General features: G+C 44.7%; 3 protein-coding genes across 5 annotated transcripts; all 3 read right to left on the reverse strand.

The window, feature by feature from the left end:
- Positions 1 to 1,122: 1,122 nt before the first annotated feature.
- On the reverse strand, positions 1,123 to 9,350 carry HORMAD1 (HORMA domain containing 1). The gene is made up of 14 exons (XM_026720203.2): positions 9,292 to 9,350; positions 9,056 to 9,200; positions 8,064 to 8,127; positions 7,596 to 7,632; positions 7,483 to 7,503; positions 7,362 to 7,388; positions 6,744 to 6,811; positions 5,668 to 5,813; positions 5,331 to 5,575; positions 5,114 to 5,180; positions 4,449 to 4,522; positions 3,913 to 3,996; positions 2,860 to 2,940; positions 1,123 to 1,281 (listed from the first exon to the last, which is right to left on the reverse strand). Exons 1-14 carry the CDS (start codon positions 9,322 to 9,324, stop codon positions 1,201 to 1,203), a joined length of 1,173 nt encoding a protein of 390 aa, XP_026575988.1. The 5' UTR covers positions 9,325 to 9,350; the 3' UTR covers positions 1,123 to 1,200.
- Positions 9,351 to 11,000: 1,650 nt separating this feature from the next.
- Positions 11,001 to 16,125, reverse strand: CTSS (cathepsin S). Its single transcript, XM_026720197.2, has 8 exons — positions 15,913 to 16,125; positions 14,681 to 14,813; positions 14,449 to 14,571; positions 14,015 to 14,167; positions 13,711 to 13,935; positions 12,550 to 12,715; positions 12,294 to 12,399; positions 11,001 to 11,871 (listed from the first exon to the last, which is right to left on the reverse strand). The coding sequence occupies exons 1-8, from the start codon at positions 15,918 to 15,920 to the stop codon at positions 11,772 to 11,774; spliced, it is 1,014 nt and encodes a 337-aa protein (XP_026575982.1). The 5' UTR covers positions 15,921 to 16,125; the 3' UTR covers positions 11,001 to 11,771.
- Positions 16,126 to 17,977: 1,852 nt separating this feature from the next.
- On the reverse strand, positions 17,978 to 23,099 carry CTSK (cathepsin K). Of its 3 annotated transcripts, none has more exons than XM_026720229.2 (8): positions 22,712 to 23,099; positions 21,698 to 21,836; positions 20,918 to 21,040; positions 19,949 to 20,104; positions 19,432 to 19,650; positions 19,070 to 19,235; positions 18,645 to 18,750; positions 17,978 to 18,334 (listed from the first exon to the last, which is right to left on the reverse strand). In XM_026720229.2, the coding sequence occupies exons 2-8, from the start codon at positions 21,833 to 21,835 to the stop codon at positions 18,235 to 18,237; spliced, it is 1,008 nt and encodes a 335-aa protein (XP_026576014.1). In that variant the 5' UTR covers position 21,836; positions 22,712 to 23,099; the 3' UTR covers positions 17,978 to 18,234. The 3 variants fall into 3 exon arrangements, with proteins under 3 accessions (XP_026576014.1, XP_087770070.1, XP_087770071.1); XM_087913944.1 differs by having other exon boundaries at positions 22,687 to 22,816; XM_087913945.1 differs by lacking the exon at positions 22,712 to 23,099 and adding an exon at positions 22,028 to 22,267.
- Between the last annotated feature and the right edge of the window lie 1,119 nt (positions 23,100 to 24,218).

A 24,218-nucleotide genomic window follows, 5' to 3' on the forward strand; every position in this document is an offset into this window, starting at 1 on the left:
TCTCTCCCTCCCTCCCTCCCTTCCCCCGCGGGCTACTCGCAAACTTGCCAAGGGGGCAGGATGGATAGTCCGGGATGAGAGGGGGGTGAAACCAGCCCGCCTGATTGACGGACGCGGCGGCCAATGGGGGTGCGGAGAGTGGGGGTTTGCTTTGGCTTGGCCGACACGGCTGAGGGAAAATCGGGGGCGGGGGGAAATGAGGGGGGGCTTGAAAACGGGGCGGGGGTAGACTGCTCCCCCTGAGGTGAAGGAGTTTAAAACATGAATAAACACAATAAACAAACAAACATCTGTTTCTGAAGGGGCTTTTCCCCCCATCTCGGGAGGGCCCATAAAAGGGACTGAGGAGACCCCTTTGTTTCTCCCTCTCCCCCCCGCACACGCGCACAGAGGCCCGCCTGAGAGGGAGACCCTGGCCCAGGAAAGGGCAGGCCTGGGGGCTGGGAGTGGAGCCTCCAGCCGCAGGGGCAATCTTCCTCACGGTTCCCAGATGGAGAAGGAGACCAGGCGCGCTGATTCCACCGGGGCTTAGCCGCAAGAGGGGAGCCCGTCTGAGGGGCGGGGGGGGGAGGAGGGGGAGAGGCCGCCACTCACCGCCTGGCAGCTGAGGAGAAAAAGGCGGGGAAAAAAAGGCCTGGGTGGGGGAGGGGCTTCCGGAAGAAGCTCCCTCGAAGGCGCCCCGCCTTCTCTGGGGGAAGCCTCCCTCCCCCCGCAGAGGGGACCCCCCCCAAGACCCCCATTTTTTTTCCTCCGCCCCCCCCAGGGGCGGTTTTGGGGGGCAAAGCGGGGGGCCCTCCTCGTGGCCCCCAACCCCAGGGCCCAGGCGCCCTGCGTGGCCCCTTCTTGGGCAGCCGAGACCCCGACTCACAGCCGTCCGAAGCTGCAGCCACCCTGGGGGGAAAAGCATCCCCAGGATCCCAGGATCAGAATTCAGGCACTTGGCGACTGACTCACTCAGTGGCCGGAACTTGGGGCTCGGTTGCGGCCACAACTCGAGGATTGCACGCCACCCCCCTTTTTTCCCCCAGGCTTGTGGGTGGGATGCGCCCCTGGATCTCCCCCCCGTCCCGTCCCGTAAGTGAAATAAGAACAGGAGAGCCCCGCACACGTTCCAGTGGCTTTAATCTTTGCAAAACACATTCTTTGAAACATCCAGAAGGGAAAAAGCAACAGGCTGAGGGAGGGAAGTCAAGGGGGGGCCTAGAACTCTTCCTTGGGCTGGCTAATTTTCTTCCGCTTGGGACTGACGTCTTGGCTAGAGGAGAAATCCAGAGGATAAACCTGGAAGGGGGGGGGGAGAAAAAAAGCCAAAAAGCAGATGCAGAATGTAAATCGTTTCGTGAGAATTCCCGCTTCCTCCTCGCCCCCTTTTATCGTTCTCCTTGATTGCAAATAAACTCTTTGGGGTGGGTTGCTGAGCGGAGCAGATCCGTGAACAGGAACCCAGGTGGCGGTTTTTTTATTTTTATTCATTTATTTATACCCCACCTTCATCATTCTGATAAACAGCTCAAGGCAGCAAACCTGCCTAATTCTCCCCCCGTTTTAAGGGGCAGTCTGGATGCCCTTGACAGGCAAACCTTTCTCTCTGAAGGGTTTCGTGAAATGAAATCAAATAGGGATTTTTAAACCCGGCTTCTTCCCCTTTGCAGAGGACGGGGCGCTCCAAGGACAGCCGGGGGAAATGTTTGCCCATTTAATACACAATCGCAACCGCGGCCGCAACTCCGCTTCCCTTTGGAGCTGATATATTCCAGCCAGTATGTTCTATTACTTCTTTTTTTGTGTGTGCTCTGTTTGCCATTAGACTTGAAAGTGCCACGAGCATTAGCAGCCACTCATTTATACAGGGGAAGTGCTGGAACATGTAATTCTTTACTTAGGCTAGAGGTGATGAGAAAAGGCCTGTAAATTTTCAGCCATTGCTGCAAAAAAAAAAGCAGGGTGTGTGGGTGAAGGTGTATTTGGCTGCAATCCGGCCTGCGTTTCCCATCATGCAAGCGCGGCTGAACTTTAAGGGACTTATTCTTCGGTAAACATGAAGAATGTGGCACAATGTCAATAAAAACATCGATGGAGATTAAATGGAGGATTTGACAGAAAAATGCAAGATCGGCCGTCTCCAGCAAACCTGTTTAAGATTTAGGGTAGCATTTCAGTGAACGTATGTGGATTTGATTGAGAATTAAGCCTCGCTAATGTTGCAGGAAGTGCCTTAGAATATAAGCAATAAGGTGGATGGATATCCCTCTCCAAAATAGATTGATCCTCCACCAGTCAGTGACTGAGAGAGGTGGGGAAATGTACTATTACGCAAAAATGCAGCTTATTCTATTACAAAACCAAGTGGTTGTAGAAGACAGAATTGTCAGAGTGTCGGTCCCAAACTTTACACGGCCAAAAAAGAGACAGTCTTAGGAAGACCTGGGCTACCTGTGGTGTCACACCTGTTACGTGCACAAATGTGTGGCTGTGCACCCCAGAACAATATTTTATGGTGGGCTGCAGAACTTCAAACAGAACCACCGCTGTGTTCAGTGGCATGGCTTTGAGTTTATCGCATCCCTGGCTGGATTTATTTCGGCAGCTCCGACTTGGCTCGCTTATTTTGTAGAATGTGTCTCTGACTGTGGCTACGGTCCAAGCCACAGTTACCCTGGAGCAAGTGTGAGTAAAGGACTGCAAGGCTAAATGTGCAGAGGCGTGAAAGGGATGGGCAGCCGTGAGCCTCCATCGCCCTGCGAGCCGCCTCCCTTTGCAAAGCGGACCTTTCAAGAGGTCAGACTTTCTATTTATCCTGCCCAAATCCTGCTTGGAGAAAGGAAGGGGAAGGTCTAAGTGTGGCGCAGAAGCACTTACAGGCTTCTCCAGTTCCGAGCTCCTTCTCTTCTGGGCTTCGGCACCCTTGGACGGCCTCTGCTTTGTGTTTTCCACGGCACCCTTGACAGAGACAGAGGAACCGTTACTCTGGGAGAAAAGCCTGCAGACGGCCATTAAGACGCTCACGAGGCATCTGCAGGCTGTTACTCTTCCTCGGCTCGTGCTAAAAAATTAATGAAGGGCTCTCTACGAGTGGCGACAGTGAGGGCAAGCCGTAGCTTGGTCCTGATGACATGTGATTTACTTCCCCTGCTGTACATGCTAAAGGGCACTTCTTAAGTTGCTGATTCTGGCAGAATCTTTCCCTCAATGCTTATAGGTGGACAATTTTATATCAATCAGGCATTTGGCTGGTGCAAAGAGTGGTTTTTTTTTTTAGTAGCACTTTGTATGATGGATGGGAGGATCTGCAAAGATTCAGACTGACCTAAAGGTTCTTTCTGGAACACTTTCTCCTGGAAACTGGGAATTCAGGGTGGGAGTTCTTATAAAAGCCACCCCCCAACAGGCTTTCACGCCAGTCATTTAATCTCTTAATCAGCACCGTTTTCTCTGCACCTTGCGGACAGTCAAGTATGAGAGCTGGAAGCCTTCCTGGGACGGATTTGACCTCATGTTTTTTCATTAAACAGCTGGTGTGAAGACCAAAGAGACACTACTAAGGGCTGCTACTTAGCTGTGCTCGTATTTCCCGTCTCGGATCCTAGCCGTCCAAATTTAAAGTCAGTCTAAAAGTCAGCGCATCTTAGCATGCGATCTTAAGACATTCACAAGAAAAGGTCAGTGTGAGGATAAAATAAAACGATAGGTTGCAAGGAAATTTGTTATAGGAATTAATGTTTTCATTAACAACAAACGTAACAAAGTCAACCCAGTTATGGGAACAGTAACGAAGCGGAGATACCAGGGAAGTAATTCAAATTTAGGAGGATAAATTAAGAGCAGTTAGTGCTAACGATCAATGCTGTCATGCCTGTGTGCTTATCAGTCTGATCTTTTAAAATAATGCATGTTTAAGAATAAAACACTTACTATGTTTCGCTGAAATTTTTTCCCGCTTCGGGTTCTGCTCTCGGTGACTTCAAGTTCTGATGTCTTGCTTATTAAATGATCCACCTAAAAAGAGTTAAAACAACCAAATAGTGACTGGCTAAACTTTAATGGACCACGTTTCTGCTTTTTTCAAGCTTAAGAGTCGTGTACCATAAGCTATTTAGGAACAGGTAGGACAGAGGCTTTTGTCCATAAAAAGGCTTGCTTCCTCTCATCTTTGCGATACAGTCCTCAGCTTCAAGCTGAGCCTTGAACACTAAACACAGTTTTGTTCATAAGCTTCAGTTGGGCCGTTCTTTAACAATCATTTGCCACGTTGTAAATAAAACAAAAGTAAATTAATTGGAAGTTGAGAAGCTATCCCAGCACAGCATGGTTGGGAAAATAAATTCATAATGGCACAGGCTGGAACTGGTGAAAGCAGCATGTTCCTGCACTCAAATAGCTGAACCAGTTTTCTTCTTTTATCCTGTGGGGAGAGCAGGGATGTTGGGAAAGAAAACTGTGCTTTGTACCTTAGAATTATTGATGGGGCAGCTCGGGTGTTCTTCTGTGATTTTCTCCTCCTCTGTGCAAATTAGGTTTGGCTCTGTAAAGGATTATGCAGTTCTTCAGAAAACCAAATGAACGATAATTAAACTTTGGAGCTGCCTTAATACATTTTCAAAATTAGGCAGAAGGAGTCACACTGGTCTCTGTGCAGGAAGCGAGGCTGAGAGGCTGTGGTGCGGAACATTTGTTCTTCCTCCCTTTCCCAAGACTAGCAAAGTACCTGGGATAGCTAAATACTTCTCCATCCACATGTTTAGTCCAAAACAACCTGTCCCAACTCAATTTGCATCACCCAAGGTTTAAATGCATGGGAAAGACAGCTATATAAATTCAATAAAACCAACAAACTTTAATAAAATATAAGCAAAATGCTTTCCAGTCAGAAGGACTTTTCATAGGGACAGAATTTAACCCATAACATTTGTGTCATCTTTCTGGAGGTGAAAAGAGATATTTGAGTATTTATTTCAATGTCTTCTTTTTCAACCCCGTGCTTATTTTTTGAACATACATGATTCACATTAAAGCCATTGAGTTCACAACTTCGTCTGATGCCCAGAAAAAGCAGGGAAACTAAGAGGAACGCCCAGTTATTTTGATATAGAAGAAGATCCTACGCTACGCGTACCTTCAGGGTGCAGCTTCCTGCTTGCATCCTTCTGCCCTCCTGTTTTATTTTCTGGCACAAAATCTTCCTGCGCAAAGTACACAAAACAAGAATGTCTTCCAACGGAACTGTTTTGATAATTTTGAGGACGGGCAATGCAAGTGGTGTTATGGTGACCCACAGCATAAAACATAAAACAGATTCCTTCAAGCAAACAAATAAATCCCAAAACTCTTACATCCATTTTTTGATGCTGGTCTTCCTGAAGGTGCCAGCCCTGCACGGAAGCAAGGGAGGCGTCCTCCCTTAGGATGGCTTTGTCCACACACTCCATGCGGTCCTTCTCAGTGGTCACTTTCACTTTCAGCATATGAAAAGGGGTGGGAACCTCCCCAACATTGAGGTACATCGGCTCCCCCTCGAAGGCCATCCCTTCGCAGTCGCCCTCTTTGAATCCAGGGGGCTGGTAGTCAGGGGGCGTAACTGGAAAGAAAATAATCCATGCTCTGCCATGACACAGGTTGGTAAGCTTAACCTATTTCCCTTATTAGATGATATTAAAATTTTAAGGATACCTTCATCATAATAGAACAGCTTCATTGTCAGGCAGACATTATCAGGCAGCGGGCCCAGGTTTTGCATCAGGATATAAATCTTCCGGATGAGCAGGATACTTGCTTTCTTAGTATCAGCACATGTGATGCTCGATTGACTCTGCTGACTAGAAGCACAAAGTAGCCGGAGTTGTGTTACGAGGGTCCCATAAGTTCATTACCTCCCCTAAAAAGGAGGATCCTGACGTTTTAGCTTCCTTCCCAAGACTATAAACCCAGCTCTGTCCAAGACATTCCTTGCACCCAGCTGTGTCTGCAGACAAAAGTTACCCCAAAGGGAGCACAGCGAGGGCAGCAAAACAGTCCTTGACCAGGAGGGTTGGGGAAGTCAGACACAAACAGAGGTGTTTATAAAAGTATGCAAGATGTGGAGACATAGAATTGTCTGTCTCTCTCTTGAATGTGATGTTGTGCAACACAACCTGATTCAGCAGCACACACCATAGGCAGGATGTTTTCACGGAATGCCACGATCTAATTTATGACAATTGCTCCATAGGATGTGGTGTTGTTCTTTCCACTCGCTTAAATAGCTTTAAAGGGGAATTAGTCAGATTCATCATGGAAGATAAATCTATCAGGGAGGACAAACCAGGAAGGCTGGATGGGACCTAAAAGGTCAAAGGGCATATGAGCATGAATACCAATTGTGGGGAGAAGGGTGAGGGGGCGAGGCTGCCTTTCCGACAGCCTCTGGAAGCCCATTCAGTCTTGCATGACGAGTTAGGGGTCTTCTTAATTCTAAAAGGCAAGCCTATGTTTGCAATTTTTTGAATTTCTGAAGAATTTCAGAGGTGGCCAAAGATATTTTTGATCATGTTTGTTGCAGCAACCCTATATTGACTTTGTAACAAGCCAACTTTTAGTGAGCAATTGTTTTGAAGCAAACGTACATTTTTCTTGTCAACAAACACACACAGCTTAACGTTCAGGTTCCAAAATCAAACCGTACATTTCTCCACACTTTACTGAGACAAATAGCTCGAAAAATATTTTACTGGAGTTCTTTGATGAAGGGGGAAAAAATAAAGGCATACCTTCTGAAATCCATTGAAGGTCCTTTGTCTGTGTATTTGAACTTAAACTGGTAACATTCTGTAACCGTCTAATACAAAATGCAGCAGTTATTTATCTAGCACTCAGAAGGAGAACTGTGAGCGAAATGACAGGATCAAATCTATTTTGTAATGCCAAGAAACAAATTTCAAAGCCTTGCGCATAAGATGAATTTGGGGAACAGCATTTTGCATAAGAAAAAAAAAATCAAAGAGTAAGTGGTTTCTTAATGGTCCAACTAAAACTACAAGGATGGGGAGAAAAACCAGCCTCCAGTATGTTTACAATAATATAATACAGAGGTAGGGTGACACCTAGTGGGTTGTGGCTTTGTTATTTTCTGTGTCAACAAAAGTATTTTTATAAGGGAAAAAAATACTTCGTTCCCGAAGAACAAAAGAGCTAACTCATTTCTTTCTAGCTCCAGTGCTGATAGTTTCTGTTATCCTGATTAACATAATGCATGCAAAGCTTTTAGTATCCACCTTTATCAAAATATTCTTTGTAATAAATGCCTTTATAAGAATTTTAATAGATGTTTTTATCCAAATCAAAGCATCCAATCACAAAGTTTGTAAGAAATGACATAGATGACATACCTGGGGATCCTCCTGGTTGGTGTAGACCTGTATTCAGTGATAAACAACAAAATGAAAATCAAGCAAGGAGAAAGGAAAGCTTTATTTCCATATATAGAATGTATATATTTGCCAAACTTACTGCTAAGACGATTAATCTGAGCTGTTTAAAAGACAAGCAAGAAAGAAATTGATATTAGAAGGGTTTTCATACTTGTAAAACTATAGCCCGTTAGAGACCAAATGCTGACTTACATATTTTTTCTGCAGGGCATCGTAACATCCTAGCATCCTGCAAAAAATTAAATATGATTGAGGCTTTACGCTTAGCTTTTGCATGCATGAACTGAAAATACACTTTAAGTGAATTAATTGAAACCAAAAATATGCAATAGTGCCAGACTATGCAATTATTTCTATATAGCATTCATGACTGCTTACCAGTGGGTTTGGCTAAGAAAGTCAATTTATATACTTATGCATGAAGCATAACATTAATTTAATTGAACACATGCTTCTGTTACAATACATCATCCCCAAGACTTATTTAATTTGTACACTGCCCAAATACCAGCGACTTTGCTGTCCAATACATTCATCTCCTTGGTTAAATAAGATGAATCAGGAAAACATATGAATTTGCAAAAGTGGAATTCATTTTCTGCTGCCATTCCTGCCAGAGGACACAAATGTGCAGGAACCTGCAAATGGTAGAAAACATACCATTTCACGAGCTGGCTGGACCCAGGGCATTTTTTATCTTCTTTTAGGATCTTCACGCATAGATCTTGAAAGACACAAACAAACCACCAGCATTAATTGCAATTAAACTTTTGACTGGCTGATCTAAAATATTTTGCTTCTATGAAATCTGAGTTGTGGACCCTCTTGCCTCATTCGATGGCTGTCGGGGTGGGGGGGAGATGTCAGTGACATCGCCCTCATGATGTCATCGTGCAGGGAAATGATATAATCCGTATAACATCATCATGCATCTGCAAAATCTCCCTGATTAGGAGATTCAGAGATCCAAACCTTTCCATGCAAAATATGTCAATAGCCTTATACCCCATAGCCTTGAAAATGGAACTATTAAAAAAAAACCTGCTCCATAAGAAGCAATACCTCCATTTCCTCCCCCGAGAAAGGTTTCAGTTATTTTAACTTCCTGCTGTTGGCCAGCCTAGCAAAAAGTTCACACTGGTTTAGAAAAAAATTAAAGTAATTGTTTTCCTTTCATATGCAATATTTTTTTTAGAACATCTCAATGTTATTACTAGAGCATGATTGATTCCTTTGAAACTCAACCTATCCCTTTATATCAGGGGTGTGTCCAAGCTTGACAAATTTAAGACCTGTGGACTTCAACTCCCAGAATTCCCCAGCCAGCCATGTCATGGCTAAGGGATTCTGGGAGTTGAAGTCCACAAGTCCACATGCTTGGCTGGCTGGGGAATTCTGGGAATGGAAGTCCACAGGTCTTAAAGTTGCCAAACTTAGAAATCCCTGCTTTATATATTTCCTTGCATGCATTTAAATGCATTTTTTTCTCGAGAAAGGGCTCTCCAAGGAGTGTGTGGGATTATTGATGGTAAAGGTCCATTTTCTCTCTTGGAACCTCCATGTTTTTCAAGTTTTTCCACATCCTTCCCAATCCCTTTTCCAGCAGGATTTCTCCTTCTTTTTTTGCCTCAAATACATGGAAAGGGCATTACCATCTAAATATCTTGTCCCATAGGCAGATTCGGGCAAAATGCCCCTGAGATAGGTGATGCAGGAGACGGAGATGGCCAGCAGCCGCTTCACCAACATGAGGGATTGCTGTTCGGTTGCAATTTTGGTGGGGAATGTGGCCACACTCTGGAAAAGAAAGAAACCCTTGATCTTCCGGGCCAAACGATCCTAGATTTCAATGCTGGGTAGGATCTGTCTTCAGGCGCCTCAAGCCTACCAGAGGATTCCTTTGCTTCTGCAAAGTTGCCATGTCCTTTTCTAATGGGATATTGCAATCCTCTGTTAATAAAATAAACAATAAAAGGATTGGTTAGTCCTGGATTATTAAGGGGAAGAATTAGGAGAAATGGTCCAGCTTGGGGGTGTTTGTGGCTTGCCTTCCCACAATGCCCTAAGCCAGGGATGTCCAACCTTGGCAACTTTAAAGCTGGTGGACTTCAACTCCCAGAATTCCCCTGTCAGGATGGGAATTCTGGGACTTGAAGTCTCCAGGTCTGAAAATTGTCATTTTGGACACCTCTACCCTAAGCCATCAATTCTAGTTGCCAAACCAGGATGGCTAAACAGGTTGGGTAAGGTGGCTTTCAAGTAGAACCAGTTTTGATGGGAGCAATTATGTGTTCCTGGAATAAATGTGCCAGGATTTATTGTTGTGGAGATGCCGGTTTCCCAAAATATAGAGAATTGCAGTGTCCGCCATCTTTTTCCCCCCTCGGGCCCCCAAAGTGGCTGCCATATTGAGAAAAGCCAGCTGGTGGAGGATGCTAAGTGGATCTCCAGGCTATCCTCCATTTTTGCTGCCCTTCCATTCCTAAGAGAAAGAGAAAGCTTGGCCCCTGAGGGGGAACCAAGGTTAGTCTTTGCCATCTTGTTCATCACAAAGGTTCAAAATGGCGATCAAGAGCCAGTGGATGCAAAAGAGGCCAGAACCAGCCATTCTCCTCACAGCCAGCAATCACGGCCATTGCAGGAGAGGAGAAATTGGATTGCCTAGTTGGAGAGATCTGGAGCCCCCAATATGGTGTGTATTCTTTTAAAAAAAGGACATTGGGAAAGGGGAGAGAAGGCCCACCCTGAGGGAGGAAAATGGCCGCTTGGGGCTGCTGTCTCCCTCAAACACGAGGCGCGTTTTCGCCTTTCCCGCCTTTTTTCCTCAGGCAGCCCAACCGTTGCCCCTCCCCACCCCCACCCCGGCTTTTCCTACCTTTTTTCAAAACAGGCATGGCTGCTGATTGGAGCCCTGCCCAATGACGTCATGCAGGATGACATCACATCCCTATGATGTAATGCGCCCCCTGTTGGGGATGCTCTATCTAAGTGGGAATCACCTCATTTTTACATAGAGATAAGATATAGATATAGAGAGATAGATACCTGGTGATGACTTGTAAACATGCCTTTAAAATTATTTATTATTATTTAAAGATTGCTTAGTTTTTGGCCACCCATCTCCAGCATTTATATTTAAAACATATGTTTATCAGCTAAATTCATATAGTTTCCTGTGTCATACACGGGGCTTTTAATATAAATGTTTAAGGGCAATTTTAAAAGCATCCTTAAAAACCAGAAGGCAATTGTGGCCAGCTGTCTCCTTCTCGATGGGTTGGGACTACAAACCCCATCTCTACCCCAAATCAGCATGTTCAGAGAAGGATGAGTTGTCGAATGCCCACCGTCTCCCAGGTCAAAGAAGGCACGAGGGGGAAAAATAACGCTGTGACTACAATCCCCATCATTCATGATGGGGGATAATGCTTAATGTGCTATCTTTTTCAGGGCTGGGGTAGAATTATGCTTTTTTCTAGCCCCTGTATTCTCTATCCTTTTTTCTTCCTTTTTTTTGGTCAAAGGGACAACACACCAACAATAAACCACCATGGAATCAACAAAGCAAGTGGGTTTTCACATCACAATAAGCCACGATTTCTTGAACATGCATTGCCTTTAATAACCTTTAATACAGGCCAAGGTTAAATACATTTCGAATTATATTTCATCCAGGTTCAGAAAGGATCCAGCATACGTTGCAAGAAGAACAAAAAATCTCCATTGCTGGAGGTTTTCAAAAGATTGAACAACTATTTGTCCGGGATAGTATAAGGTCGCCAGTCTTGGGCAGAGGGTTAGACTAAATGACCTCCAAGGTCCCTTCCAGCCCTAAGATTCCATGTTTCTAATGTCGTATTCCATGCAGTGGCTCCAAGCAGTGAAAATGTTCTTTTCTTCCTCATGTTAAATGAGTCCAAAGTTCAACTTATATGCATTTGACTCTTTCCCGATAAGAAACTGTCTTGCAAATGGCTGAACTTTAAATAAGACTTTGGTTTAAATTCCTGAATGAAGATTATGGACGCTGTTTTTACTCCATCCCGTTTTCAGGTGGCCCGAAATGGAAATCCTTGACAATTACCCAGCTCTCTGCTTGCTCAAAGCAGATTGGCAGACATTACCTGATTAACCGATTAAGCCTGGCCGTGCCCCAGGGATCATTAGCAAAGTCCAAACTAAATCCAGATAAACCCTCATTTGGGCAGCTTGTCTTAGATCTACCAGGTGGAGCCGAATGGAAGATCTGGGTTTTGGTGATCAATCGCTCTTCTCGAATGCAACAGTTAGATATATATATATATATTTCAAGGCTAAAATTAGCTGCCTCAAGCGAAGAGAATATCCACTGCAAAGTGGAGATGCCATCTACATTAACGGGTATGAGCAGTAGCTGGCGATGCCGCAGCGATTCCCTTGATTTCTTGCAATTTTAATATAGCCTTCAAGGCCAAAATTGATTCCCCAACTGTTGGAATAAAAAAAAAAAGGAAAATGATGAACACATGCTTTAGGAATGAGCTTTCTTAAGTAAGGAATCTAAATGAGGACGCAGTGCGGTGGGCTGGGAATGCCACTGATATTGCTCAAATTATATAGGATTTCTTTGGCGTCTGAAAAGTTAGATGCTTTGATTGACAAGGGGCAAAAATAAGCAAGATGCCAGGGCCATCTGCTAAGGAGTGGTGGCCTCTTGCAAATGCATTTTGGTATAATGCAATGTTTGACTCCAGTCTGCAGAGCAGGGATGTGTCGAAAATAACCTCAAGAAGGTCCTAAATTATTTGTAGAAAAGAATGTGTTTATATTTAAGACCAAAGCATCTCAAAATAACTATGCCTGATTATTAATCCTGGTTTAGACCTTGAAACTGTCCAAGGGCTGGCATACCTGTTTTTCACAAGCCAGTAATCCATGCCATTCTCCTTTCCGTATCCAACCACAAGGACAGCATGATTCAAATGCTGACTGATGCATTTGGCATCATTATAAACTCCTATTTGGAAAAAAAAGTTGGATTCACTTGTAAATGTTTATCAGGAACCCAGGATCCCAAACTCACAAAACCGAATCTTGTTCATTTAACAGATCAACATAAATGCTGGCGCACTCCATGTTTCTGTGTGTCTGAATGTTAAGACCTCACCTCTCCTATACAAAAAGAACGTTGGCTGGTTTGCATTGACGGCCACTGACACTGGTCCAATTTTGGCTACAGCATCCTGCAGGTAAGTCTCATTTCCAGACGGAAGCAAGATATATTTAGAACAGGTAGCAGCTCGTGCAGCGGGATTATAACGACATAGCCCATCCTGCAGGAAGCAGGAAAAAGTTCAAACTGGTTTTCCTTCTAAGTAAACCCACATATTTGTGCCCCACTCAACTCCAGTGTTTTTCCTTCTGGCTTATTTCTTAAATAACCATAATTTTGTTGGCGTTTAAAACCCCAGCCTCTTCCAGGTTGTAGGTGAGGCCAACACCTTTGGGAGGTGCAAAAATTTATGGCTGGAACTCAGCCCAACCACAGTGACTGTAAAACATAAATGCATGTTGCATTGGGTGTCTTGCAAAAACAATATTTTAATTAAGGTAAAATAAATGGGTCTGGAATCACAATAAGCATTTCTCCACCTCAGTTTGGTCAGCAAAAGCATGATGAGGGATAAATGTAATTTTTATAGTGGTGATAAGGATTGAGAAAGTATGTTAAAATATCACTGCTTGTAATTGATGGTTGATTCATTCCATTATAATTTAATACTATGACATTGTCACCTCTTTCGTTGCTTCAAAAGGTGCAGATGCCATCTTGATAATGCTCCATTTGATGTGAATGAAACAAAAAATATATCTTTTAAGATGGAGTAGCCATTCATTCTGAATTATTCCTCTGTTTTCCTTAAAGTTGGATGATTACACAGAAGCGCAAATGGATCTTATGGCCCAACCCTATAAATTATGTTTGGAACAAGTAGCAAGGGCTTATTTATGTTGCTGTGTGTAGGTTTGCAACCTCCGTTGAGGAAGTCAGGGAAATGATTAAATGTGCCAGGTTTAATTACAACACTCCTCACGCTTTGCAAACCATCATGGAAGAAGACCAAAGATAGAATTTAGACCACGATTGTCCAATGTTGATAATTTTAAGATCTGTGGACTTCAACTCCCTGAATTCCCCAATCAGTTATACATGGCTGACTGGGGAATTCTGGGAATTGAAGTCCACAGTTCTTAAAGTTGCCAAGATTGGACACCGCAATTTAGAGCAAAGTTGCAAGTAATTTTCTGCAATAATAACCACACAAACCTTGGCCTTATATGGATAGGAAGCCTCGGAGTTGATTCCTTTATTATCTATGATATACTGGAAAGCAGCAGGCATATAACCTCCATTACAGCCATGGTTCCCATAGTAAGTGGAGCAATCGACAAGATTCTGCGGGCTAAGCGACTCCAGTTTCCCAGTCTTGAGTTTTAACTGAGCTTCCAGGGCCCCAACAGCACTGAAGGCCCAGCAAGCACCACACGAATACTGAAAGACAGAGGGGGTCAAAATCAGTTGCAGAAAAATATCCTGAACAGACCGACGGATGCTTAACAGTCCTTCTCACCTGGTCTTTAACATTCGTGACGCATCCTTTGTCCCTCCAGTCTATGGACTCAGGAATACCGATGCCTACGTTGGATTTGTGCGACGTGGAATTTTGGGTCCACCAGGATGGGATCTTCAGGCCGGTCCGGACCAAAGACACTTCCTCACTGGTCTGTGGACAGATCAGAAATACATGCATTAATTTAGCCAAAAGAAGGAATGAAAGAAGAGCGGAATAACAGAATAATAGAACAGGAGAATTAGCAGAATAACAGAATAAAAGGAGGTCTTGGAGGTCTTCTAGACCAACCTCCTGCTCCTTAAAATAATTCAACCTGCTGTATTCTTTAATCTTCACCGTTTAGTGGCAATATCATTTAGTCTTGCCCAGCATCTAATAGGCGTAGTTACCAAGCTATTTAAATATCCATTAACTAAATCAACATGGCTAACCATATCTCCCAAGTTATTCATGCCAAGTTCATAAGAATGCAGGCCCAGCGAATATTCGAGATTGTGCAGTGCGATAAATTGTACGTTTTTTTCCCAAGTCATTCGGCGCAGCTCTTCCTGATTCTGAGAATTAAAGCAGAAGTCACAATTAGCTGACAAGAAGACCTTGCTTTTAAAAAGAATTGTGTACTTCTTATTTTTGTCTGCAGGGCTTACTGCTGAGTGCTCTTACCTTATTTTGGTACTCTTTGCCGTATTTCTTCTTCCATAATTCCCAGTGCTTGTTCAGCGTGGGATCCCCGCGCCACTGGGGTGCCGACGCAACAATAACACAAAAGGCCATCAGCCAAACGTGTATCTCCATCCTGTTGAGATATTGGATTATAAACTAAGAGAAACACTCAAATTTGGAACATAAGCTTGAGAGAAGACTGCCTTGCAACCACCACAAGATGTCCATGGCTCCTATGAATCCTAACAATGATCCATCACTGTTTGTGATCACTCTGGATTTCTTCAAGTCAGAACATGCCAGAGGAATGATTGTTTAACTCTCTTTTTTACTAGTAAGTCAAGAAGGAAGCCCATTTATATCGTTGAAGTGCTGATTATCTATGCTTGTAAGAACATTTCTTTGCACAATGCAGCAATGGCATTCAGTCAGAAGTTTGTACAATCTTGGAGCTACGAGGTCTAATGTCTGTTGTGATCAAATCACTTGGATAAATCTACTCCTAAGTACACTTTAACAAATGCAGGATACCCTCAAAGGAATCTCGCTTTGCTTCTTACAAAGAAATAGTGAAGTCCACCAGGCAAAATATTACCACACTTTTAATCACATCACTGAGTTTGCTCACAATGCAAGGAAGATAAAGCACTATTTAATTTATTTGTTAAGAAAATTTATATGGCCTCCCAACTCACTCACAGTGACTCCAGGAAGCTTCCAAAATTAAAGCAAGCAGTAAGTCGAACGCTCACTGGAAGGTGGAGAGGTTGTATCCCAAATAAATATTTTAATGATGTGAAAAGTTTCTTATCCACCACATCTCTGTCAAGTCTTATGTGAAATTGGAGAATATCGTCTTTGAATTAGGCTGCTTGGAAAACATCCAAAGAATCAAGAAGATTTCTTAAACCTAACACATCTTTGCGAATTAAGACCCAGCTCCTATTTAATTTTTGCTAAAAGAAATACACTCAAACCAGGAAGAATCGTTCACCATAAAAGTAATTAATCCGTCACAAAGTATCTTGGCTGTAAGTTCCTGTTAGATCCAGGCTTGGTAGCAAATTCCTTGTTTCCTTACTTGTTAATATGGACCCCCGATGAAAAGATACCCAGTGTTATCCAGAGATTCAAACCTTAAAGTTAACAATTCTTGCAAATCTCCTTTGGCGGAAAAACAAACTTTCTCAAAGAAAGTGTTGCAAGGAAGAAGATGATGGCCTTCTACCTACCTGAACATTTTTCAGCTGGCAGATGTTTCCAAACTGTAGTCGCCCAGTGTCTGACCCCTCACTCCCCAGGGAAAAGTTTTCTCTTTTCTGCCAATTGTTGGCTAAGTCCGTAGCCGAACACAGCCGCTTACCGAAGTAGCAGCAGTCCAATGCTGGTGCCGACAGGAGACTATCAATTTATTACCCTTGTCACATGAGCCTGCTCCCAACAAGGAAATGGGCTGTGATTTTCACTTTCAGTCAAACCAGAAACGATCTGAGTCTTCTCTCTTTTTTGCTTGCTGGGTTTTACCAGGGTTTTCTTTTCTTTTTTCTTTTTTTGCTCATCCTTTAAGGGGATGAAGTTTGGACGAAAGACACGGGTGAGGTTGAGATTTTGCCAAGAAAGATCAAGATGACAGGTTTGCACAGAGGGGGTCGATTTCATGTTGAAAGCCTGGCTGCCCATGGGCAAACATGAACACACCCAATGTTCCCTGAGGCGTGTTATCTTGGTAAGATGTGTGGACTTTAACTTAGAACAGGCCCATCCCAGTTAGCCCTAAAGCTAGGGGACTGGAGGTTAAAATGTAGGAAGAAGGGTGGCAAGAACTGGGGATGTCTAGGTCATGAAAAGAAGGGCTAAGGGTGACATGATAGCCCTGTTCCAATATCTGAGGGGATGCCCCAAAGAAGAAGGGGTCCCCCTGTTCCCCAAAGCACCTAAAGGCAGGACAAGATGGAAACTTATCAAGCAACTTAGAATTAAGGAGAAATTTCCTGCCAGTGAGAACAATTGCTTGCTTGCTTCAAGAAGTTGTGGGTGCTCCTACACTGGAGGTTTTTAAAATGAGACTGGACAACCATTTGTCTGAAATGGTGTAGGGTTTCCTGTGCTTGAGCAAGGGTTGGACTAGAAGACCTCCAAGGTCCCTTCCACGTCAATTATCTTGGATATTCTTTCTTTGATTACTTTCTGGACTCAGATCCCATGTTTGTAAGTCACCGTTTACCTCTGTGTGGGGTGTGTGTGTGTGTGGGTGAACCTAACCGATCATGATTTATTGGGTCAACTGCCCTGAAGAGTTCATGAACAACCTGAGCCCAGATGCAATTGAGCCTTAGTTGCTGGGGTGTGACAGTGCGGCCCACTCCAGAAGCCAGAAGCTTGAAGCCAACTGCTGTTGTGAGGTCAGGAGAAGGGTTTGTCAAGCTCCGCTTGCTTTCCGCACGGTTGAAACAGGAGCTACGAAAGCTACAACCTTCGTCGCACTCTTGGGTCAAAGAGACTCATTGCTAGGTCAGGCAAGGAGACCCCAGAGGTCACGATTTACCCCAGAGGCCTTTGTGTACAAAGGGGTGCGAGTGAAAATGCACAAACTTTCCTTTCTTCAAAGAGAGATGCAGCTGGTAACTACCAAAAGGAACAGAAAGGAGGAACAGAATTTGCAACCGGATCCTCCCTCCAGCTGCAAAACCCCAAACCAAGGGGGGGACCATGTTTTCTTCCAGAGAACAGCTTGTCAGGATGGGCAAATAAACGCACCATTTAAGAATATCCTCCTTGGACCAGGTGTATTTATTAATCATGTAGGGATTTGGAGGCCGGGAGCGAAAGCCACGCGTAACCATAAATATCTTATTTTAGTGAACCATCACACACAAATGCTTTGTTTTGTTTTTTAACACCTGGGTAGATTTTCATTTTTTTTCTGGTTGGAGGGTGGGAGGAATTCACGTGTCCATTTCCTCATTTGCATGCTTGCAAGAATAATGCTGGTTTGCACCGTTGGAGGCGGGTGTGTAAAAGCCCTTGTTTCTTAGGCGTCAATTTTTCCTTCTCCGGGTCACAACTTCCAAATCCTGTTTGAGAAACAGGCTTCCTCTTTCCATGCTAATAGGAATGTGATCCCAACATTGGTTTTCTTTGCAGATACCCCAGCCTCTAGCAGAGATCCAGGAATTCAGTGGCATTCGATACCCCAGTTCTGCACGCACACCCCTTATAAAATGATTATGATTTTTACTATATATTTTTTTTAGCAGTTCTTACTTCCGAAGCCAAGAAAATACTTCAAGACCAAGGTTTTCCAACTGGATTTTTCTATTTGAAAGTTATGGTCTCTTAGGAAGACAGCTCTCTAGCTTTTGCAAAGAAAAAAAAGGCAGCAACAATTTATTTTTAAAAAACTGGAAGGTTAGATCTTTTTAATACACTCTCTCAGCACTGCTTACGAAGCCAAATGGATCCTTTGTGTATCGATGGTCCCTCTCATTGTCTCAGGAATCCAGCCCTCGGCCAAGGAAGGACCAGGATCTGCCATCAGGTTTGGCCACCATCGCTCACATCTTTGGGAAGCTGGCTAAGTTGGCAATTCCACAGGCATTGTCCATATTCCTGGCCATGTAGACGTAGCCTTTGTCACCCCACTCTTCCCCCCAACTGTGATGGGAAAAAATAAAATAAAAATTAGACTTCAAAATCTCCACCAGCTTTTCTGTTTGGTCATCCAACTTTGTAGTGGTTAAGTGACATTTGGATTATGAAGTTTTTATTTGTGATTAAAGATAGTTTTCTCAGTACATTTTTCTTCCTTGATTTGGGGGAGGTTATTATTATTATTATTATTATTATTTGTACGTATAACGTAAGTTGCATTAGGGTTTTTCGGCGGTTACCTACACCAAAATACAGAGTTTGGTGCCCCAGAAGGTATTTAATCAGATAAAATGGGAGGTAAATTGAGCAGTACCTGTTTTTCACGATCCAATGCTTGGTGCCCTTTTGGCTCCCGTAACCCACTGCCAGGACAGCGTGGTTGATGTTACCGGCATTGCAGTTTTCGTCGTAATACACCCCTGAGAAAATCAGAAGGAGAAGCCTTCAATTTTGGAGAAACCAACTTCCTTTTTATTGCCAGATCCTGAGCATCTTTGGGGCTAGGGAGATAAGGTTTCTCTCGATGTCTCAGGATGAGTGAAAAGGTCCATTTCTCTAACAGCAGTGAATTAAAGCCCACAGAAGGTTGGGGAAGGTTTCGGGAGTCCAATCTATGGAAAACACCCCACGGATTCAAGAGAAAGAGACCCCAAGGGGGCTTCCTGTGCCCCAGGTGGGCAGGATGGCTCCCCCCCGTCTCACCCCAGTCTGGACAACTGGCTTCTTTTCCTGACTCACCTCGGCTGTAGAACTGGAAGGAAGACAAGCTGGCATCGATGCCCACCGAAACAGGGCCGATCCGGGCTACGGCCCTTTTCAAAGCCCTCTCGTTGCCCTCCGGGATCTCTCTGAAGCCACGGCACTTGGCAGCCTTACCAGTGGGATTATACATGCAGCTTTCATCCTACGGAGAAGGAAAGAGGGAGGATTTCCACATCGGAGTCCATCGCTTCAGGTCTCCTGCCGTTGGCAGGTTCCCTCTCCAAGCGGCAGCCTCCAAACTCTGCCCAGTTCCTCAAATCCTCCCCTTTCCAGAAGACCAAAGAGCCGAGAGGCCATCTGAATGGCGATGCTGGTTGAAAAAGGAGGCAGGCCCCTACCTGGCCGATGTAGGGATAAGAGACGTCCGAATCGATTCCCCGGTTATCCTTCACGTACTCAAAGGCGTTGGTCATGTAGCCCCCACCGCAGCCGCTGTTGCTGGTGACGCAGTCCACGAGATTTTGGGGGCTGAGATTAAGCACTTTGCCCGTCTTCTTCTTCAGCTGCCCCTCCAGGGCGCCCACCGAACTAAACGCCCAGCAAGACCCGCACTGGCCCTGTTGCCAAACAGGAGGAATAAACCCTGCATGTTGACACGGCTGTGTGTGTCTGTATGTATCAGGTTGGTTTTATTTTATTTTTTTTCCACAAGGACCCCCGGATTACTGGTCCGCAGCCAAGCAAAAAGCAGAGAACCTCTGGGAGAGGCTGGTGAAAGGTTATTCTTTCAACCTCTAGGAATAAATAATTTTAAATATCTCAGAATGGACCAACCAAGGGAAGATCTTGACAGAGATGGAATGGGAGCTCCATCAGACAAGCCTCAGCCCACGAAAACGACCAGCGGGGCATTACCTGGTTTTTGACTGGGGTTACGTAGCCCTTTTTCCGGTAATCGATAGAATCTGGAACTCTTTTCTCCCAATCAGGAACGTAAAGAGTCTCGTTGTTTTGGGTACGAGAGGGAGGGACTTTAAGCCCCATCATCTTCTGAACGACCTCCTCACTGGTCTGCAGACAGGAAAGAGAGGAAGAGGAAGAAGGGGAAGATGGTTGAGCCGAACACGGGATGCTGATCTCCTCTGAAAAAGCTGTCCAGGTCATGAGGGCTTTTACACCTGAGACCACCAAAACGACCTTCTCCAAATTGTTCCCTAAGCCTCCATCGATCCCATCATCCCCAGCCGACGGGAAAGGCTCCAGACAGAAAGGGCCACCAGAGAAGACAACTCCGCCCACACCTGAATTCTTAAAACAACGCAAAGGTCTGACTCTTTAATTGGACTAGATCCCCAAGGTCCTTTTCAACTCTACTGATGCATTTTCTCTAGTTGGAAGATTAAGGAGATGTGCCAAGCGGCACACTTTCTGAGAGAGAAAGAGAAAATGCAAACGAAGGGGCCAAAACTTATAAGAGAATATAATTACATGCCCCAAATGGAAAATATAGTTTGAACGTTGTCATGTGAGTCACAGCTTGGGCATCGATGCCAAATTAGAACAAGCGCAGGTTGGGAAAAAGAGAAGCGTTTCCTTCAATATCAGCTCAGGCATCCCAGCCAGCAAATAGGGAAATTCTGTGGATTTTCCACGTCAACGAATTGCACAGCAATTCTCGCTTTCGGTTTGAACCGTGAGATTATTCGCCCAGAGAAGATGGGAGTAATTTCTGTCTGTCAGCCTGGTTTCTTTTAGCGTGGAGAGGAAAAGTGCAATGAAAATTAGTTTTTTCAGCTCGCACAAAGGCGTAATTTTAAACCCACAGCATCATTATCATTGAGCAAGCTTCCCATTTTGATTATTAGAGGAACCGTCGCGTCTTACCATATCCCCCAGGTGGTTCATGGCCAGTTCAAACGTGTGTCTTCCCAGGGAGAATTCCAAATTATGGGTGTTGATGTATTTCAGGTTTTTCTCCCATATGACCCTTCGGGGAATTTCTTCCATCTGTTAAGATGCCCAGGCAAAAGTTAGACTCAAAAGACACAGCCGACATCCACGTGGCAAAATTGTTTTGTTTTTGTTTTTGTCTGGATTCCTGAATGTTACACAGGGAGCACTTCTGTGCCCCAAAGTGCTAGTCACTTGTTTAAACATGAAGATGAAATCCCTACATTTTATTTTGCTTTCTCGAGAATTTGTGCAACACTTTTTAGAGGCAGAAATACAAGGCTGGGAACAGATTTTATCTACGGCACCCCTGGAGGTAGAATTGGGTAAGACTTTGTAGAAGAGTTCTGTTTTCCTTCCCCGGACAGGTCTATAAATCAGATTTCTTACTCACATGGGATCCCCTGAGATTTCAGACAGGATCTTTCCCAGCCCAGCAAGAAGATGCTAAAAGTTTTACCCGGATTTTTGGCCCGCAGTGCGTGTACACAGCTTGCATTACAGCCTTTAGTCTAAAAGGGAACTAAGAGTCTAGTCCTCACCATCTTGAATTAGGCTTGGCTTATAAATTTAAGCCTGCCTACTTGTCTGTTCATCTCATCTGTGAAGGCTGCCCTCAGCTGGCTGTTTTAGGTGGCACAAAGAAGCCGTGGGCACAGCAGGGCTGAATTTGGCACAATCGGACTTCACGCCTGGCAGCTTCCGGGTCCTTACCTTGCCGTTATAATCCTTCCGGTGAATTTTCTTCCAAAGCTCCCACTGAGAGTCCAGCATTTGGTCCAGCGAAGACTCCATGGCCACCACGTTTGCCACAGGCAGCACTGTGGCTAACAGAAGGACGAGTGACCGCATTCTGGGGGGATCAAACAGGACACACACACACACACACACACACACACACACACACACCACGGGAAAGTTCAGAGATTGTGCCCAAAAGGGTTTATTGGACAAGCCCCAAGGATTACGGTTCCCATTTGAAATTTCCCCTCCCCGCCAGTCTTCGCTCCCCCTCCCGCTTCTTTCTTCCAAAAGGAAACCCACAGCTGGTTTCTGTTATGGAGATACTTCGCCATTTTCATCAGAACAGACGTCCGTCCGTCTGCCCAGGCAGCCGGAGAGAAACTTAAAACCTCAAATTAGAAGTAAGGAGGAAGCTGTTTCCTCCCAATTTATCTGGTGTACAGAGGACAAGGCGGCTTGTTTTCGGACTTAAACATTAAATAGCTCCTCCCGCCTCACTCTTCCTTTTAAGGGTGGAAAACTGTTTTCCCAGTGTCACGTGAAAGTTTTTTTTTTTTTTTCTCCCTTCCCCTAAAAGCATGAAAACTCCAACGACGGCAAAACAGGATAGAGATCCGCAGGCCTCTGGATGCAATCCGAGATAAATCAAGAGTTGGGAAACTCTTCTCCAGGGGCATCAGACAAAGGATGCAACCTTAGGGCCTTTGAACTTTTGATTTACACCTCTTTTTCCCCGTCGTCCTGCAACTTTGGCAGCTGGACTCGACACCGGCTTCTTGGGGGGCTGGGGGAAGCGGATGACTTTGTGCTTGATCCCGCGAGGATTCCCATCAGGCTGAGAGAGAGCACTGGATCCCTCTTCCCAGCTCCCTTGAGGAGGGGGATCTGGCTTGCCTTGTGAAAGGGCTGCAAGGAAGTCTGCTCACTCCCCCACCTTGGAGAAACACCCCCCCCCATACCTGGAATCCATGCTCCCTGGCTTACCTGTCCCAGAAATCGCTGTTTCCTCAGCAGAAATGAGAGTCAAAGGCCAGCTCTGGTGCAAGATGATCTCTCTGGGGCGGCCACTCCAAATAGGAAGAACCTCGGCCGCCTGGTTTGTTTTTATGGTGAGACAGCTTGGGGGTGGGGGGGTTGGAATAGTTGACAATGGAAAATCTGCAGCACTGATCTCATGTAACTCATGCTCCAGTCGGCCGGGTGAGCAAGGCAGACATCCTGTGCGGGAACCGGGGCACGGGGAAGAGGGGTTTTGGGGAAGGAGGGCTCAGCTGCCTCACATGATCCCCCGGCTAAAAATCACATCGGGGGATTTTGATGCGCAGAAAGGAAACCAGCAAACTCAAGAGATTTGGTCGGTTGCTTCCTCATTACAAAGCAATTTGTGGGAGCCATTATAAAGAACACGGAAAGAGGATGTGAACAAGTAAAAGAATGAAGGCATTTAAAAAAAATAAAAATAAAGCCCTTTTCCCAAGCTTGCAAGATCTTCTTGCAAAGTTGCAGGATTTTTGAATCACAGCTTTTACGGTTCAGATGCTTTACGCGCCTACCCCAAGCTAACAAATCCTGATTTAGGGACAATTTTTTGGAGTAAGGAGGGGGGAGTGGAGAAAGCAAGCCACTTCTCCCCCAAATTGGAAAGATTTTTCTTTCTCTTCTAAAGCTCGCCGTACTTTTGAACGTCTGTTCCCATGCAAGACGCTTCAAGGCTGATCAGATCTCAATAATTTCCTCATTATTCCACGGGAGGATCCAGTATTTCCTTCTTGATCTACAAACTGTCAGGAAAACTCTCTTTCCCCTTCTGGTCCATGCCCCAATCTCAATCAATCACCTTTTTCAGGGCACTAAATAAAAACCAAGATTTTCTCTGCAGGTTTTTATTTATGGAGCCCAGAAATGGCTGGTTTTTTTTTCCTCCTCCGTTGTCCCAGGTTTTGAATCAAATTAATCTAGCCATCTCAAGGTCTGAGAATTGGAAGGACAAGAGAGTTCTGTTCAGTTTCGCTTGCAGAAATGGGTATTTCTCATATTTTTCTCACAACTCCCGACACCATCCGTCCTTGGGACCGCAAGCGGTTTCATTTCTTGCCAGGTCAAGAAGTTGGTTGCGGTTTGTTCTCTCGTGCCATTTTAAGAACTCATGTGATGGGGCGAGCATGAATTGGCGGCTTGACACGCCAGGTGGAGGGCAAAATGCAGAAGCGATTCAGGGCCCAGCTTTCATTTGCCAAGAGGACCTTGAACCAACCCTGCAAACCACAAGGCAGGGGCCAAGCATAGTTGTGTTATACCGATTTAGGCATCCTTGTCAATGCTTTGACAGAAGGCATGATGTAGCTTGTTGGCCTTTCCCTGCATGGCTGTTTGTCTTATCTGTCTTGATCAGGATTTAGGGTCTAGAGGTTAAGAAATAAAACAATGACATTCAAGAACAAGAAAATAAATGTTCTTGACTTCTAACTGATGATGGGAGCCCTGATGAGTC

The sequence above is a fragment of the Pseudonaja textilis genome, chromosome 16 (genome assembly GCF_049901715.1).
Source record: "Pseudonaja textilis isolate UNSWEBS1 chromosome 16, rPseTex1.2, whole genome shotgun sequence".
Lineage (NCBI taxonomy): Eukaryota > Metazoa > Chordata > Lepidosauria > Squamata > Elapidae > Pseudonaja > Pseudonaja textilis.